General features: G+C 36.9%; 1 protein-coding gene across 1 annotated transcript in view; it reads right to left on the reverse strand.

Annotated features, from left to right (window-relative positions):
- Window positions 1-298: 298 nt before the first annotated feature.
- Window positions 299-19,300, reverse strand: part of Rp1 (RP1 axonemal microtubule associated) — a 388,520-nt gene continuing 369,518 nt past the window's right edge. Inside the window, exons 29-30 of the mRNA XM_063258495.1 lie at window positions 7,849-7,930; window positions 299-3,226 (exon numbers count right to left, since the gene is read on the reverse strand). Of these exons, the coding sequence (XP_063114565.1) occupies window positions 3,127-3,226; window positions 7,849-7,930 (182 nt within the window). The 3' untranslated portion in view covers window positions 299-3,126. The remainder of the gene's footprint in view (window positions 3,227-7,848; window positions 7,931-19,300) is intronic.

A 19,300-nucleotide genomic window follows, 5' to 3' on the forward strand; every position in this document is an offset into this window, starting at 1 on the left:
GGCAGCGCCAAAGCTGTTTTTCATGTGGCTTCCCTGTTAGATGTCATACACACCATTTTTAAGGACTAGAGTAATACTTAGAATCATGTTAGTAAAAGGTAATGTTAGCTACCAAGACAATGGTGGCTTCTTCCATTAAACTGTCACTTACTGATCATTACAGCCTCAGAATGTATGTATATGTATATTCTCATTTTATATGCACCAGTTTTCCTGGTCACAAAATGTAAGACAACTAAATATTTGTAATTTTAGGTAGCATATAGGTTAATCTAGAATTTTGTTGAGTATAGATTCTTTTCTTTTTACTTTTTTTTATTTAAAAAAAGGAAAAAAACAGAAAAGGGTAGAAATAATACATAATTTCAAAAAAATGTTAAGAAATCACGAGTTGATAATTACATATTTCCTCTTACAAATAGTTGTTCAGGTTACAAAAGCGAAGCATACAAAGTGGACATTGAAACAGTGAGACTGCAAACAGTTCTGTTCAATTATCCAACGAAAACTTAGCAATATGGTTAACAATCTATACACTTAAACATACATGCAGTTATTCATATCTGCATGTATATTAAGATTAAACAAACCAAAGCAGACTAAAATCACTCTGAACAGAGAATAATAGTATTGCTGGATTTCACATCATGACATTACGAGATCAGCACTGGGTACTGTAGTGCCTTTTTCTTCAGAGTATTTGTTCATTTCACCATGCAGTATGTGATCAGTTCTCATAAACTGTTTATAGGTTCTATGCATGTGTGAGTCTCTACATGTATACCTATCCTTTCTGTATTAGAGGGAAAAACAAAACAAAGCAAAACAAAACGAAACATATTCCTGTGAAAACATGAAACATTAAAGTCATATAAAACTGCATTACAAGGTGTTCTACAATGGTTACTGTGTTGTCTCTTGTTCTCTTCAATAGAATTGTCTATATAATCAGGCATAGTATAATTGAACATAGCAGTACATAACATTGTAGACAATATAAAAATTCAAAAACAGGTAATAATCAAACCAGAATGGGTATCCTAGTAAATCTTGTCATCTTCTATGTAGTTGCCTATACTCTCAGACTTGATACTATCAATCATAACAGATTTGAATAAAATCTGTCAAAACCAAACAGCAATCTAACAAACCAGATTCAACTAAGATCAGTCATGGTAAAACACTATAAGTTATACAGGGCTTCAGATTAAGTTAATAGGAAATTAAGGATGGTTACTGTACTATATCCTGCTATTTTTGGGATAGCTGTCTGTGCCCTCAGATCTAGTGCAAATAGACAAACTGGGACAGAATAAAATCTATCTAAACAGAGCAGTGTGAGTAATGTGGGTTTTAAGTCCTGATACACTATTAACAATATCTTCTGCCATCTTTTTTTAGACTATTCCTCCTCTTTCACTCCCACAGGATGTATTGTACATTTTTGGGTCCCACCAACTCTCTCAGTTTTTAGATTGGCGGGGGGGAGGCAACCTGCTATTTATCTAAGTGGTTCCGAATCTTCTCACTCCTGGATTTGATCTCAAGTTGCATTCCTTTATCTACAAAACCTGGTCAAGTTGCCCCTATTATTCTCTGGTTCCCTATCACATAGAGCATTATTTTTTCATATTTTATTTGCAGTCTGTAAACCATTTTTTCAGGTTAATTATATTTCCTATATAGAGCATCTCAGTGGACCCTACCTCCTGATTTACTCAGCTTGTGTTTTTTTTTTTTTTTTTTTTTTTTTAGTGTACCAAGGCCATCTACATTAGATTATAGCCAACCTTCTCTGCTTCATTTCTGCTGTGATATTTCTCTTCCATTAGTTGTCTGCTTTTCTCCTTCATTCCACTTTCTGCTCCATTCATTGAGGGCTCTCCGCCACTGTTCCTGAAATCCTGGTACTTTTCTCTCTCTTTAGAATGTCCTGTAGTATTCTCTGTAGGATTGGATTGGTGGTCATGAATTCCCCCAGTTCCTCTTTGTCTTGGAAACATCTTGTTTCTCCATTAATTTCTAGAGACAGTTTTCAAGGGTACATCAGTCTGGGCTGGAGGTTATTTTCTTTCAGAGCTTGTAATACTTGGCTCCACGCTCTTCTTGATTTGATGGTAGATTCATTTTAATGTGTTTTAGAGAAAAATGTAATGCCACATTAAATCAGTGATTTCATGAATAATGCTACCGTGGTTTAGGATGAAGTTAGGCCGTCCTCCACTCCTAAATAATGATTTAAATACAGTTTAAAGAGTCAATGTTGTAAAAATACAAGTAGTACCCACATATGACAAAGTCATGACAGTGTTCTTTTCTTTGTGGAAATCACACAACTATCAGTTTATTGAACTACTAAAGTAGTTCAAAGAGGAGAAAAATAAGACGGAAACATTGAGCCATTCCCCATGAGTTCATAGGATACTGACAGTCAGTGGAGGAGGGGCAGAAGAGAACTGTGTATCTGTCCACAGACTGAAGCCACACCCCTAGGCTCAGATCCTCCCTCTCCTTTCATTTTCCTGCCTGAGTTTAGCCAATTGGTCTCCAAAGTCCAGGTTTTCTCATCTGCCAAATGTAGACAATGGTCACACCTACTTCTTGGTAACAGAGTTGAGAGTAAAATACAGAAATTTGTTTCCCTGTACATTTTCTTATTCATATTACTACACTAATAAAAGAAATCTACCATCATAAAGGCTCATTAAGGCTCCACTTTGAAAATAACATGTTGCATAAAAGTATTTTGCGTTAAGCAAATAAGTAGTACTCTTCAGTAACTTATTTATCAAGGAAAGCAATCTAAATATTTTGATAGTAGTTCAATAAACTGACAGTTGTGTGATTTCCACAAAGAAAAAAAGAAAGAATGAGGTAAAATAGGGGCAAGGAAAGAAGGGGAAGAGGAGAACAACAAGACATGAACCCCAGCACTGTAGGCTGAGCTTGACAAGTTGTTGGTTGATGGTTCTGAGGCATTTTCCCAACTTTGTCCCTTCTCAAAAGCAGAAAATATGTCCACCTACACTGACTGTGCTCTAGTTCAAACAAGGAGACAACAGATGGTCACAGTCAGGTTGATAGCCTCACGAAGCAGGGCAGAGCAACAGCTCCAAGTGGATCCTTTCAGGAGATGGCAGAGCCCGCTCCTGCACCAGCACCACTGTCACTCTCTGCCAGCAGTTCCCGCTCCGTCTTGCCATCATCCTGGTACTCATCTAGCCATCTGCAGTGGGAAGAGAGAAAACAATTAAGGCAGAGTATTAATAGAAAGCACATTACTTAGTGGGGGAAGTAAACCATGGAAAGGATTAAAAGGGACTTTAGGGAGAAGTTCAAACCTTTTCAAAACCATGTAAGACCTCAAACCACACCAAACTGTCTTTTCTGCAAACCTTTGAACTACATGTAAGTTGCCAAGTCATCCTGGTTGACTTCAAGACACTGATTTTTATTAAAACCCTCTGGTAACATTACAAATACTTACACTATCTGAAACTCTGTAAATATTTCTCATTTAGAGTACTCTTTGCGATAGTTTTTATTTCTCTACTGTCCTATGAGTAACTGGCAAGTACACAAAGTGGCCAAACTCTCATGTTCTATTACAGTACTAGAGAAATAAAACACTAACCGTATTTGTTAAAAACAAAAGAACAGAAAAAAGGTGGGATTAATTTTAATATTTTTTATTTTTGTAAGTTCAAAGATTATTTCAACAATCATAAAATGTGCTACATGATTTTCCATACTACATTTTTGGGATGAAGTGTGTGTCTTCCACAGCACGTCCACTTCAAATGAGCCACAGTTGGCAGTTCAGTGTATGCACATTGTTTCTGCCTCCCATGTGGGGCTGGGTGGCTCTGGAGTGGGACGGCCTTTTACCTGAATCCTGCCAGCATTAATTAGATTCGGGTAAGCAACTTCCCCTCTTTATGCCTCTGTTTCCTCGTCTGTGAAACAGGATATCTCAGAGCCCACCTACAGATTTGCTGGGAGGATGAGTTCTAGTGTGGAGTTCAGGGTATTCTACGAAGCCTTCTCCTAAGTGAGAGTTCCAAAACGCTGCTATGGACGTTGATTTTCCCTCCAGCAGCAGCAAAGACAGCTGTGTGAGCCTCACAACCCCCATGACAGAGGACCCCTCTGTTATTGTTTATCTCTACAATAAAGTTACACACAATTTCTTTCTCAGAGACCTTTCCTCTGCAGCGGTCATGAATTTTAAATAGCTCATAAACAATGTTGGAAAGACAGATTCTGAACTATCTAAAATCTGAGTAGAATATTCTGACAAAACAATTTTAAATCAAATACACCATTTTGTTCCAGCGTCTCTTCCTTGGAGGATAATTCACAAAAGCATAGCAATGTTATGGGAACAACAAATTAAAATTCTTCAGATCATGAATTAAAATTCTTCAGAAGGCCAAGGGACACAGAGACTCCTGCACTCTGGCTGACTTCTCTGAGTTTTGCATGTCATTCACATCTTAGGTTTCAGTGGTTTTTAGTTTAGTTTTTTTCTGTCAAATGAGGCACAAGACTAAATGTAATTTCCATTTTTACCCACCTTGCATGAAATACCAAGAAAACTTTCTCTTTCCATACTTATCTAACTGTGGGGCCTCAGAGAGAGGAGCAAGGAGCACTTAAATTGCTATCACTGCGTTAGTGATGGTAGCACAATGATATGCTGATGTGCAGGATTCAACATGACACTACTAACACAAAACACACTTTACACATCTTCATCTGCATCACTTATTTCCTTTAAGTTCGATTTTGTAAGGTTTTAATTGCTCTGAAATATAGGAATAAGTGAGCCCCATCTTGATTTTGTGTTTTGTCTTGCCAGCAAAATTAATTTTGGCTATGAAAAGAATATTACAATCATTCCCTGATTTGAATGATTCTTAATTTTGATAATGTGATGCATTTAGAAACAGAATCGCATTTCATTTCTTCCTTACATTGTTTCATAGTCTTCTTCATTTTGAAAATAAGAAAACTATATTGTATAACATTAAGCATAGTTTTATATGATACCAGGGAGCTGGATGGGACATAGAACCAAATGCCATGAGCACACTGGCCAATGGAGCCAGTAGACCATCTGTGTCTACTGAACACTCAAAATAGAGCTGGTACAACCAAGTAACTGCTTTACAGTCTGATTTTCCTTTAATTAATTTAAGTTTCATTAGCCATATGTGGCTAATGGCTACCATGTTGGATCTGTAGATACTAGATTTATTAAAAAACGTAAGTCAATTGGTTGGAGAATTCTAAATACTTAACATAAGATTTAGAAATAAAGGTGACTTTTCCCTTGTCATGTCCATGCACGGGCTTGTGCTTCAATATTTTTTTACTTCAAAATTGTTTCTATGACAATGACATTTACCACCCCAGAGCCCCTATCAGTTGCAAGGCATTTTTACCAGTAGTATATGGATGTCATTTGAAATCTTCAAACAGCCCTGCAAAACAGGTGTTACTACTACCATTTTACATAATAATAAATTGAAGTTTTGAGAGCTCCTCAGTAGTGAGTTGCAATTCAAACCTATTTCTGAAATGTGTCTTTGCTCTTGTCAACCCTCATTTATTAGTTAAAAAAAAGATGGTTCACTCTCAAACCTTAAAATTCATAAAATGGAAATATCTACATGGTACATCTGCATTTTATTTATTTTATATTTTAAAATGTTTATTAAGTTTCTTGGTATAATTTAGATGTACATATTCATCACAGAGAACTTGTACCTGTTCATAATATATCTGAATTGCTCTTTTTCCCCAATTCCCTCCCTTCTCTTCAATTCCTCTACCTCTCCTTATTTACAAAGCTTTATTTCTATTTTATCCTTCTTTTTCTTAAATGAATGAGCTTTGATGAATAAAAAACAAAGAGATCAGACTATGCTCATAAATTTTGTTTGCAGTGAATAGAATTTTGGTTGTCATTCATTAAATTTTACGAGAATGGATATTTCCTATAAACAAAAATTACGAAGTAAGATCCAGTAGATCAATCAGTGTGTCCCTCTGCAGGACTGCAAGAGTGTACATTACTGTCGGAAACAGCGATAGCAGCCACCTGAGAACCTCAGTGCACATCTGGCTTTCCAGTTTCACTGAGCAGCATCCCTCCTCCCTTGCATATCACCACATGGAAGCTCCTTGAAACCGGGAATCTTTTTTATGTCTATATATCTAGCAACTGGTAGAGTGCCTGACACCAAACAGACATGCAGTAGTTTTGCATGAATAAATAGACAAATTCATTAATATGCACAATGCAACACAAGTGCTTTCCGGTCTCAAAGAATATGCAGTCACATGGATGTAACAGCTTAACACATGGGACCTCACTACATATGGAAGTCTCTATCCTGGCCCTTAGGATGTTAACAGAGTGCTCATGAGGGAAACTGTGGGTAAGCTCAGAGAGTCACGGAAGGGCTTTATTGCTGAATTTCCATTGTGTATTGCATTTCTTTTCCACCAAGACTGAATGAGTTAGGTAGCATACTCTCCAGACTAATTTATAATGGATGAAAACTCATTTTATATTTTCTATTATTAGTGATTTTTTCATTTTATGGAAATAAAATTTCAAAACAAAATAATAGGAGAATAAAATCAGTTAATACATTGCATATTGTTATCTTCAAAGTACTTACTCAGAGTACAAGATACAGGCAGGAAAAATTGTCCACATGCTATTAGCACACACCTTTCTTTTCAATGAACTAGAGAAACTTGTAGTATAACTTTCTTAACTAGCTTGTATGCTTTTCACTTTCCCTTCTCTCCTTTCCCCTTCCTTCCTTTCTCCTTTTCCCCACCCCACTTCCTCTTTCCTTTTGAGGGGTTTCTTTCTATTTCACAGTATCTATTGTACATTTTGGACCTTATTTACTCTCTCAGTTTCCTATACCAGGAAGGTATACAATTCTGTACACACATGTGAGTCTGATTCATTTCACTTGTGAGTATAGCCTCAAGTTGCATTCATTTACTATGCAAGTTTCAAGTTTATCTTGCTTTATGGCTGAGTAGTACTCTATTACATAAAAATACCACATCTTTTTATCTGTTCCTTGGCTGATGGGAATTTGGGTTGTTCCCAAGATTTAGCTATTATAAATTGTGCTGCTATAAACATGGGTGCACATATATTGCTGTGGTTTAATATTATTAATGCTTCCAGGAATATAACTAAAAGAGGAACAGTTGATTGAACTGAACTTCTAATTCTAGTACTTGAGGACTCTTTATACTGATTTCCACAGTGGTTACAACAGTCTACACTCTCACCAATGGTGGAGAAGATTCCTTTTAGCCCAACTCCAGAATTTGTTATTGGTAGATTTTTTGATGATAGGCATTCTCTCTGGAGTGAGATGAACTTTAGAATTGTTTTAATTTTCATCTCTCAAATGACCAATGATGCTGCATATTTTTCATGTATTTATTTACTATTTGTATATCTTCATCTGAGAAGTGTGTATTCATGTGCCCATTTTCATAAGAAGCAGCTCAGGAAGTATTTGAAAAACTAGAAACCAGAGCTTGTTTTCTGTAAACCAGGTTAATTTCCATCTCAGCATGAATTTACAGAAGAGAAATTGTTGAATATTACTAATAGAGAACTACTAATGTTAGAAAAATAAAACAGCTTCCTAAGGAGACCAGGTCTTCAGCTCTGATTTTTAAGGCAAGGAATGATATAAGTGATTTAAAATCTTGGAGGAGGCAGCTAGGAGGACACAGTTGGGCTAAACTGGATCGAGGGTACACAACCCCATTTAGTTTTGCCCACTGATCACAGCTTACCTGTTGCAGGGAAACAGCACTCTTTGACTGCTATCTTCCTCCTCAGACTTAACAACAATATTCTCAATAAACCATCCATTACCTGTAAAAATCAACAAACACTAACTAACTAACTCTTTAGTTTAAAATATACTATTATTATGATTGGTTTACAGTCTCCAAATATGCAAAAAGCAAAGTACACTTGTCAAGTAATTTGAGTACAAAAATACACATCTAAGTTATACTAGTTGTCTTAGTTACTTTTCTCCTTGCTGAGACAAAATACATAATACTCAAAGTTAAAGGAAGAAATTTTTATTTCAGCCCACAGTTTGTAGAGGTTTCGGTACCTAATTGGCTGGCTCTGAGGCAGAGTGGCTTGGTAGACAGATATCACAGAAGACAAACAGTTCATACCAGGCAGAAAGCAGCAAAAGCCGTGCTCAGAAGCCGCAGCAAGGGCAGCCGGACTCTTCCTGTCTGTATATTCCATCCATGTTACAGGCCTTAAGGCAGGTAGCACTCACACCAGGGTGGGCCTCCCCATCACCCACATCAGAACTATGCCAAACCAATAGGTGGATTAATTCACCAATCACACACCCTGGATCCCAGCATCACACACTCTAGAATCAGCCACCTCTGCAAACTCCCACCTGTGGTACAAGAGGTGTGGGGATGACAGTTAGACCCAAGCCATAACATCAGTAGAGAAATGATAGTAAGGGTGAGTGGCCTAATCGCTTGGAGAAATAAAAGCAGAGCAAAAGAGGTTTCTTACTGGAGACAAAAATTCTCTATAAAGTTCTTTAAAACTTTAAAATCACACAAACAAAATTTAAAAAGTAAATTTATGCAAATTTATTTCAATTATATTAAGGTATAGAAGACTGATGTGTTTAAACAGTAACAGAAGACACAATCAATCATTCTTTTTAAAATATATTACACATTATTATCTTAGAAGTAGTTGCTGCAGTTACAAGATTTAGACATAAAAAATGATCAAGTAATGAAAGCACAAACTGTTCTATTTGGTGAACTAACAGATCAGTAGTATATATATATATTCCTATATGCATATAATCTTTTCCCTTCTTCTTTTTTTTCTTTCCTCTATCCCAGTTGTTCTTTCCTTTTGAGCACTTTCTTTCCCTTTCATTATTATAATATCTATTGTACATTTTGGATCTTATTACTCTTTTGGGCTTTTTTACCTTTTTGTTTGTTTATACTAGGGAGACAATACAAAATTTACAAATTGTGAGTTTGATTTATTCACCTTCCAGGTATTTTCCCAGAAAAACTGAAAACATCATGGCACAGCACTATATGTGTACCCATATTCATAGCAGCAGAGTTTCTAATAGCTAAATCTTGGAAACAAGCCAAATGTCCATCAAACGCAAAATAGATAAAAAAAGATGTGGTCTTTTTATACAATCGAGTATTACCCATCTACGAAGAAAGATAAACTTGAGGCTTTTATAGGTAAATGGAGGCAAGCTGGAGCAGTAAGTCACTCTTAATGGTGAAAATTTAGATTTTATCATTGATTACTGCAGTTGTCAGTGAAATTAAAGAACAATGAATTAAGAGAAAAAGAAGTGAAAGAGAAGAGGAAAGAAGAAGAAAAAAGGAATGAAGGAAAAAAGGGAAAGAAAAGTAATATATTGGAAAAGAGAACTTTCATCATTAGCACATGGTATCACTTAATAAATTAAAAACTCAAAGAAAATTACAGAAATTCGTATAGAGAAATGAGAAAATGGTTAGATAAATAATAAATATAAAAAGTACAGTGCTTTCCTATTGTCTAGAAAAGAGCAGTTAAAAAGTGTAATTGAAAGGCAATCACAATGTCTAAAGGCTTTGAAATTTAAGAATCAACGAGTAAACATAAAAATATGTAGTATAATTTGCAGAAAACGTATCTAAATGGCAGTGAGAAAGGCCTATGCAAACTGATCTCCAGCCCGTACCCAGGAATAGGAAGACACTGTAGAAACGTCAGGGTTCTCATCAGCTAACGTAAAACTTCACAGTGATTAAACTAAAAGCAGGGTGGGACCCTCTCTACCAGTTATTAAAATTTATTGTAAATCTACACACATAAAGGCAATGCAGAATTGGTTCTGCCATCCATAAGCTGACTCTGGACTCGGAGCTGGCCCCCAGGCCGACCCCAGCCACACGAACTGCACACGCGTAGGCTCTGCTGTGTGCGCGAGCAAGGAATGGGAAAGGATGGCAAGCACAGCCGTGCCAAGACGTCCTGGTAGTCAGTAGGCAAAACACACACATCCGATGACCTCCAAACATTCTTATCAAAACAGAAAACGTTTTTACTGTCAGTTAAAAATATGTACGAAAATGAAAAAATAGCAGTAATATTTACTACAGAATAACTAAATCACTAGATCTTAGGAACACCTCAGCAATCATTTGAACAGCCTCAGCCAGCTTTTCCTCTCACTCTTTCCTTCTCTATCTCTCTTTCTTGCTCACTTGCATGCTTCTCTTTCTTTCATTCGTACGTGTGCACATGTGTGTGCACGTGTGTATACTGTGCTGGGGACATTGGAAGGGGCTGAGGTCTAGCTCTCTCCTGGTGGCAACGCCTGCACATGGCACTGATTCACAGGAGGGCTTGCTTCTTGTTGGCTCCTTGTTTTCTTCTCCCACAGTCCTCTAATGGCACTGACTCAAGGGAACAGGCTAGGGTCTGGCTGCCCCCTGGAGGCAGTAGCCCATGCATGGCACTGGTTCACAGAGTGGGATTGCTTCTTGTCTTGTTCTGAGGTCCTGTATCATTTTCATTGTTTTGTTGGGCTGGGTTTTATTCTGTTTAGTTTTGTTTGATTTTGTTATATCTGATGGCTATTTCAAAGATACCAAGATATACGATGGTAGCCATTTTGGATTTACTGTTGTTTTGTTTTGAAGTCCTTTATTGCATTCATTGTTTTGTTTTTATTGGTTCTACTCTGCTCTGTTTTGTTTGATTTCTACTATATCTGAAGCTATCTACAATTGTTTTGAAGACAACAAGAGGCATTATGGTAGCCATTGTTGATTTCATATTGTTTTGAAATCCTGTGTCATTTACACTGGTTTGTTATGATTGGCTTTGTACTGTTTTATTTTGCTTGTTTTTATTCTCTTTAAAATAAAATTTTAAAAAATTTACAATATAGAGTAATCATTTGTTTTGTGCCTTAGCAAATCACCAAACTTTTCTGTTTTCATCAGTGCCCAGTACTTTATCCTTTATGTTTTCAATGTCATAAAATTCTGTAAAGGTACGTTTATTATAAAGGTTCAACCAACACTTTCATTCATTGGTCATAACCACTTTCTTCATTCACTTATTCACGGTGTTCAGCTCATTCTTTAGCTACTTCTGGCTGCCTAACTGTGGCACTGTCAACATTCTCCAGGTTGGAATTTCTCATACAACTTTATTTATTTTGAACTTCACTTCTTTTATTATCACTTTTTACTTTTTTGATGAACTTTCATCTTACAATTAAATATTAGTATAAACCATCCTATAGATTCATCACAAGTGATTAAAGAATTTGTGCTTTGCTGTCTGTACAGAACTTAATAGCTGCACAATGACCTATCACTAACAGCCAACCTTTGAAAGAAATATAATTTTTCACTGATCAGGAGTCATGCAATGACTTGTGAAATGAGAAGTTAGCAGCAAATCATCATAACTAAAATTTGTGCAAGCAGAAATCACGAAGAGCAAGGTCTATCAGCCTACAATTAAGATGTCTGAAGAACACTCCAGTAAAGAATAGTTGATTTAACAGTTTTTCCATATGGTACAACTGGTTATGGATATGAAAAGAAGAGGACAGTGGATTTCATCTTCATTTCATGTGTAAAAAATCAATTGCAGATGGAATAAATATTTAAATCTCAAAGATAAGATTTAAAATACATGTATGTGTATTGATAACTATATGCACCTATATGTGAATATCTATCTAGAATGTTCTAGAATAAAGAATATTTTCTTAAATAAGACGGAAAACATGTAGATAATTCATAAAAATCATACTATTAAATTCAACAACATTAAGAATAAGAATTTCAACCATCAGCATACCACAAGAGGAAAAGGTGCTGGGGAGGTTCTGACTGTGTACTTTCCCCCATCTGACATCTTTTCAGTACAACCACACCCATTTCCTGGAGGCATATCTGGAGCTGCCTGTGACCTGTGGAAGTTAATTCTTGGTAATGAAATGTGGCAGCAGTGTAGTTGCCATCTCACTTATTTAAAAGACATCATTTCCGGGGACTTTCCTCCTTTTCTGTGTGCTGCAGCCAGCTCTGACCACACAGAGGAGTTGAACGATCCTGAGTCTTCAATGACTGCTTAAACAGAGTTATCACAGCCATACACCTTGTGAGCCATCACAACTGCACACCTTTCATTAGAGGACTGCTAATTTTACCTTTTAAATAATAGTAAAGAACATGCTTTCCCAAAGAAAAATAAATTGAAAGATCAGTAAAAAGAGGGAAACATGTGCACTCTTCCTAGAAATCAGAGTAATACAATTTAATGCTACTATAAGATTCCATTTTACACCCATAAAAAAGGAAAAAATGAAATGTACAAGGTGCTGATGAGACTCAGACACAATATAAATTCCTGCGCATAGTATGTAAGAGGGAAGCTTAGTACAACCACTTTTGAAATAAGTGGATTTATCTTATAAAATTGAATATGTCCATGTTCCTCGATCTAATGTCTGACTTGGATGAACTAAGCCGAGGGCAGGTCTCTCAACCTCAGCACTATTGCTACGATAGCCTGGTAATTCTTTGTTAAGAGATTAGCCTGTGCATTGTAAGCAGGTCTCTACTCACTACTTGCTGGCGCACTTCCTACAAGTTGTGATGACCAAAAAGTATTCAAACATTGCCAGATGTCTCACGGTTTGCTAAAAGACTCACAAGTAGGAACCACCATCCTAAAAGAACTTATATTTCTAATAAACATGACAAGTTCATTTCAGTTTGTTTGTGACGGCAGATCTAGGAACAACACAACTACCCATTAACAAGAGAAGGGTAGATTCCGGCTGCACTTGGAGAACTGTGGAGTTTCCAGCAAGCAGGCGGGCACACACTATCCCCGGAGCCCAGCCTATTTGGGACTCCTGCACTGCACCATCTGGGTGCAGAGGAAGGGCTGGGCAGATCTGGGGCGCCTATCTCCGCCTCCCCGTATGTCTGAATGACTGTGGATATCTCAGCAAGCAGGCGAGCATCGCAGGTTCCAGATGCCCCGTGGCCTGCGGTAAGTGCTCAGTGCACTCTGCCCCAAGCCCAAACTGTGCCGGACCCTCCAGGCTTCCCGCCACAGTGAAGTAGATAAGTGGGTTTGAGGCATCTACATCCGCCTCCCCATTCCAGCTGCGCTTGGAGAACTGTGGAGTTTCCAGCAAGCAGGCGGGCACACACTATCCACGGAGCTCAGCCTATTTGGGACTCCTGCACCGTCTGGGTGCAGAGGAAGGGCTGGGTGGATCAGGGGTACCTGCATCCGCCTCCCCGTGTGTCTGGAGGATATCTCAGCAAGCAAGCAATCATCACCGGTCCCAGAGGCCCCGCGCCCTGCGGTAAGTGCTCAGTGCACTCTGCTCCAAGCCCAGACTGTTCATGACCCTCTAGGCTTCCTAGTGCAGTGAACTGCATAAGTGGGTTTGAGGCATCTATATCCACCTCCCCATTGTGGCTGCGCTTGGAGAACTGTGGAGCTTCCAGCAAGTAGATGGGCACACAGTGTCCCTGGAGCCCAGCTTATCTGGAACTACGGAGTTCTAAAAGGCAGAAGAGGGCCATTGGTTCTACAGGCCCAGTGGCTTGGGGGAACTGGGTGCCAGAGTCCCAGGAGCTGCAAACATAGAAGTAGATTTCCAACAGACCCTGAGGAAGCTTTCAAGTAACACTTGAAACACAGAAATATAGGAAAATGGCAAAACGAAAGACCAAATTACAGCCTCAAACCTCCAGCCCATCTCAAGAAACCCTAGGAGCGATGTATATAGAATAAAATACATGCCATTCACCTCAAATATCCGATATAATAGCTACTGAAATTAACAAGCAACTCCAGGAAGCTTTAAAGGATTTCAAACTTGAAATAATCTCCCAGGTAAAAGAAGAAATGATAAAAGAAATGAAAGAGATTCTGAATATATCTAAAGAAAGCACAGTTAAAAAATTGGAGGAACTAAACAAAAAGATAGAATCCCTAGATGAACAATGTAAGAAACAAACAGAATACATAATGCAGATGCACAGAGATATACAGGAAATAAAAACTCCACTGAAAGTTGTAAAAACTGCCTCAATGAAAGTGAAAATAGAATTTCAGACCTTAAGACAGGATTGCAGCTGGTGAACAGGAAAGGAAAGATCTTTTAAAAATAACAAGGAATCAGGAAATAACAATTCAACAACTGCAAGATGATGCAAAGAAAAATAACATAAGATTGATAGGGATTAATGAAAAAGAAGGGGACAACATAAAGGATGTCAAGAGGATATTTAGAGAAGTAATAGCTGAAAATTTCCCAAGCATGAGCTCAGAAACCAACATCAGATCAGTGAAGCATATAGAGCTCCAAATAGTCATAACCAAAATAAAACTACACCCAGACATATAATAATCACCATCCCAGAAATCCAGCACAAGAATAGATTATTAAAAGCTGTCAGAGAGAAAAGACAGATCACTTATAAAGGAAAACCTATCAGAATCACAGCAGACTTCTCAGCACAAACAATAAAGTCAAGAAGAGCATGGAGTGAAGTATTCCAGATCCTAAAGCGAAATGATTTCCAACCAAGACTGATGTATCCTGCAAAACTATCATTCAAAATTGATGGGGAAATATGATACTTCCATGACAAAGAACAGCTGAAGAACTTCATGAACAGCAAGCCAACCATGCAAAAATTATTGAAAGACAGTTTAGATACACAAAGGAAAAAACCACTAAGCAAAGCAGATAATTAAACAGAACAGAAAGATAAAGATGCAACATCAGAGAGATAACATGTCAACAATAAACCAGCATTTAACAGTTATAACCATTAATGTAAATGGTCGCAATGCACCAATCAAAAGAAACAGGCTACCAGAATGGATCAAGAAACAAAATCCAAACATATGCTATTTACAGGAAACCCATCTAACCCAGAAGGATACTGAAAGTTAAAGGATGGAAAACAATACTTCATGCGGCAGGAATCCAAAAACAAGCAGGAGTAGACATTCTGTTTGCAGACAATGTGAACTTTAAAACAAAAATGACCAAAAAGGACAAAGAAGGTCACTAAATACTCGTTAGGGGAAAACTCCAAGAGGTAGACATAATCATCTTAAATATATATGCACCAAACTCCAGAGCGCCCAGTTATATAAAACAACTATTAACAGAAATGAAAACTCAAATTATCAGTAACACAATTGTAACAGGAGACCTTAATAGTCCATTGACACCAAGGGACAGATCAACCAGACAGAAAATCAGCCAAGAAATAATAGAACTGAATCACACCTGTGAACAAATGAATTTGATAGACATATACAGAATGTTCCACCCAACAACATCAGAATACACATTCTTCTCAGCAGTACATGGATCATTCTCTAAAATAGACCATATATTAGCTCACAGAACATATTTAAACAAATGCAAAAGAGTTGAAATCATCCCTTGCATGTTATCGGATCATAGCGCTCTGAAATTAGAAATTAATGACAAAAAAAATACTGCAAAAATCCCACAAACACATGGAAACTGAATAACACACTCTTAAGTAATCAGTGGATCACAGAAGAAATTAAACAATACCTACAAGAAAATGAAAATGCAGATACAACTTACGGGAATCTGTGGGATGCAATGAAAGCCGTCCTCACAGGAAAATTTATTGCACTGAGTTCCCACATCAGGAAAATAGAACGAATATAAATAAATAACCTGATGCTACACCTCAAACAGCTAGAAAAAGAAGAGCAAGTCAAAGCCAAAAGAAGAGAGGAAATTATAAAAATCAGAGCAGAAATCAATGCAATAGACTAAGAAAACAATCCAACGAATCAAAGAGTTGGCTCTTCGAAAGAATAAATAAAATCGATAAGCCCCTAGCCAACTTTATTTTAAAAAGGGAAAAAAAAGCTCAAATTCATGCAATAAGACATGAAAAATGTGAAATCACTACAGAGTCTACATAAATACAGAAGATCATCTACACCTATTTCGAAAACCTCTACTCTCAAAGGTTTGATAACACAGAAGAAATACACAGATTCTTAGAAACATATGAAATACCAAAGCTAGATCAAGAGGATGTAAAACTGTTGAATAACCCAATCTCTGTTAATGAAATTGAAATTTTAATTAAGTCCTTACCTACAAAGAAGAGCCCAGGCCCAGGTGGATTCACTGCAGAATTCTACAAGAAATACAAAGAAGACCTAATGTCAACACTCCTCAAACTCTTCAATGAAATTGAAAGGGAAGCAATCCTTCCTAAGTCATTCCTGGAAGCAAATATTACTCTAGTACCAAAACCTGAGAAAAACCCAACTAAAAAAGAGAACTATAGACCAATCTCCCTAATGAACACAGATGCAAAAATCCTCAATAAAATATTGGCAAATAGGATGCAGCAAATCATCAATAAGATTATACACCATGAACAAGTGGGATTCATCCCAGGAATGCAGGTATGGTTCAACATATGTAAATCAATAAATGTAATCCACCATATCAATAAAGCCAAAAGTAAGAATCACATGATCATTTCTATAGATGCAGAAAAAGCCTTTGATAAGGTCCAACATTCATTCATGATAAGAACTTTACAGAAAATTGGAATAGATGGACTTTACCTCAATATAATAAAGGCCATTTATGACAAACCAACAGCCAGCATAATATTAAATGGCCAAAACTTGAAAGCCTTTACTTTAAAATCAGGCACAAGACAAGGATGTCCTTTATCACCACTGCTATTTAATATAGTACTTGAAGTACTAGCCAGAGCAATTAGACAAGAGAGAGAAATAAAAGGGGTAAAGATAGGAAAAGAAATTAAATTATCATTGTTTGCAGATGACATGATACTCCACATACAAGACCCCCTAAACTCCATTGAAAGACCCTTAGATATAATAAATAAATTCAGTAATGTAGCTGGATACAAAATCAATACTCAGAAATCAATAGCATTCCTATACACTAACAACAAAATCATAGAGAGGGAAATAAGAGAAACCACACTCTTCCCACTAGCAAGAAAATAATGAAATATTTAGGAATTACTCTTATGAAAGAAGTGAAAGACCTATACAGGGAAAATTATAATACACTGAAAAAAGAAATTGAAGACGACCTCAGAAAATGGAAAGACATCCCTTGCTCATGGATAGGAAGAACAAACATTGTGAAAATGGCCATTCCCCCAAAACTATTATACAGATTCAAGGCAATCCCAATAAAAATACCATTAACATACCTTAAGTCTAGAGAAATCACTCCTAAAATTCATCTGGAACCAGAAGAGACCTAGAATACCAAAGGCAATTCTAAGCAGCAAAGGCAAGGCAGGAGGCATCACAATCCCTGACTTGAAGTTATACTACAAAGCAACAGTAGTAAAATCAACATGGTATTGGAATCAAAACAGACCAGAGGATCAATGGAATAGATTAAAAGATACAACCACAACTACAAACACACTCAACCACTTTGACAAAGGAGCCAAGCAGGTTCACTGGAACAACGACAGTCTCTGTAATAAATGGTGCTGGAAAAACTGGCTCTCCATTCGCCAAAAACTAAAGTTAGACCCATGTCTATCACCATGTACTAAATTAAAATCTAAATGGGTCAAAGATCTGAATATTAAAACAGAAACACTAAATCTATTGGAAGACAAATTGGGTAGAAACCTTGAAGACATAGGAGTAGGTACAGAATTCATGAACAGGACTCAAACCGCACGGGAAATACTTCCCAGAATCAATAACTGGGACCACTTCTTATTAAAACGTTTCTGCATGTCAAAAGAAATCTGCAGCATAGTGAAAAGAAAACCCACAAACTGGGAATAGATTTTAGTGAACTCTCTCTCAGACAAGGGACTCTTCTCTAAAACATATAAAGAATTACAAAAACTCAAAAACCCCAAAATTCAAAGATCCAATCTAAAAATGGGCATCTGAGATGAATATGCACTTCTCAGACGAAGAAATACAAATGGCAAATAAATACATGAAAAAATGTTCATCATCATTGGGCACTAGAGAAATGCAAATTAAAACCACACTGAAATTCCATCTTACTCCTGAAAGAATGGCCAGGATCAAGAAAATCAACAACAAATACTGGAGAGGCTGTGGGGAAAAAGGAACTCTCCTACACTGTTGGTGGGAGTGTAGACTGATACAATCTTTGTGGAGGTCAGTCTGGAGATCTCTCAAAAAGCTGGGATTGGAAGTCCCATTTGTTCCAGCTATTCCACTTCTAGGCATATTCCCAGAAGAACTGAAAGCATCATACCACAGTGAGATATGTGCACCTATGTTTATAGCAGCACAATTTGTAATAGCCAGATCTTGGACTGAGGAATGGATAAAACTGAGGAATGGATAAAAAAGAGTGGTACTTCTATACAATGGAGTATTATTCAGATATAAAAAAGGATCACATTGAGATATTTATCAATAAATGGGCGCAGCTTGAGACCATACTCATAAGTGAAATAAATCAATCTCGCATGTGTGAATACCGAAAGGTTTCCCTAATGTAAGTAATGATTCAAATATATAAAAGTATGTGGTAATCATGATTCCCCATTATGTGGCCTGAAGCCTTATAAAGTTTTCACTTATTAATTGGAAAGGCTTCATTCTGGGCTTCTTGATATGGAAATATTTGAAGCTATAGTATATGAAGTTGTATTCAAATATGTCAAGGAAAAAGACAGACACTATGGTAACTACTATTAAGTCGGGTTATTTGGTAGTGAAGCACTAGGTTGCTGAAACAGTCATGCTTTGACCTGTATTGTTATGTTGTTATGTCTTCTTTTATCTCAATCTCTCCCTTATTCATTAAAAAATATTTAATTATTTTTAATGGTTTTTTTAATTAAGGGGATAAATTTTAAAAATTATCAGGATATATTATAGTAACTTTTTTTGAATTCCTATTAACTTGTTTTGAAGTCCTGTAATACTCCCACGATCTTGTTTTGACTGATTAGACTCTGTTCCATTCTGTATGATAGTATCAAGTTTGAGGGTATAGGCAACTACTCTGAAGGCAATAAGATTCACTAAGATGCCCATTCTGGTTTGACTATTGTCTCCTTTGGAAGTCCTGTAATGTTTACAATGCTTAAGTTTTATTGGTCTTGTTCT

The sequence above is a fragment of the Cavia porcellus genome, unplaced genomic scaffold, assembly GCF_034190915.1.
Source record: "Cavia porcellus strain 051 isolate PalLab524CR breed Dunkin Hartley unplaced genomic scaffold, mCavPor4.1 scaffold_11, whole genome shotgun sequence".
Classification (NCBI taxonomy): Eukaryota; Metazoa; Chordata; class Mammalia; order Rodentia; family Caviidae; genus Cavia; species Cavia porcellus.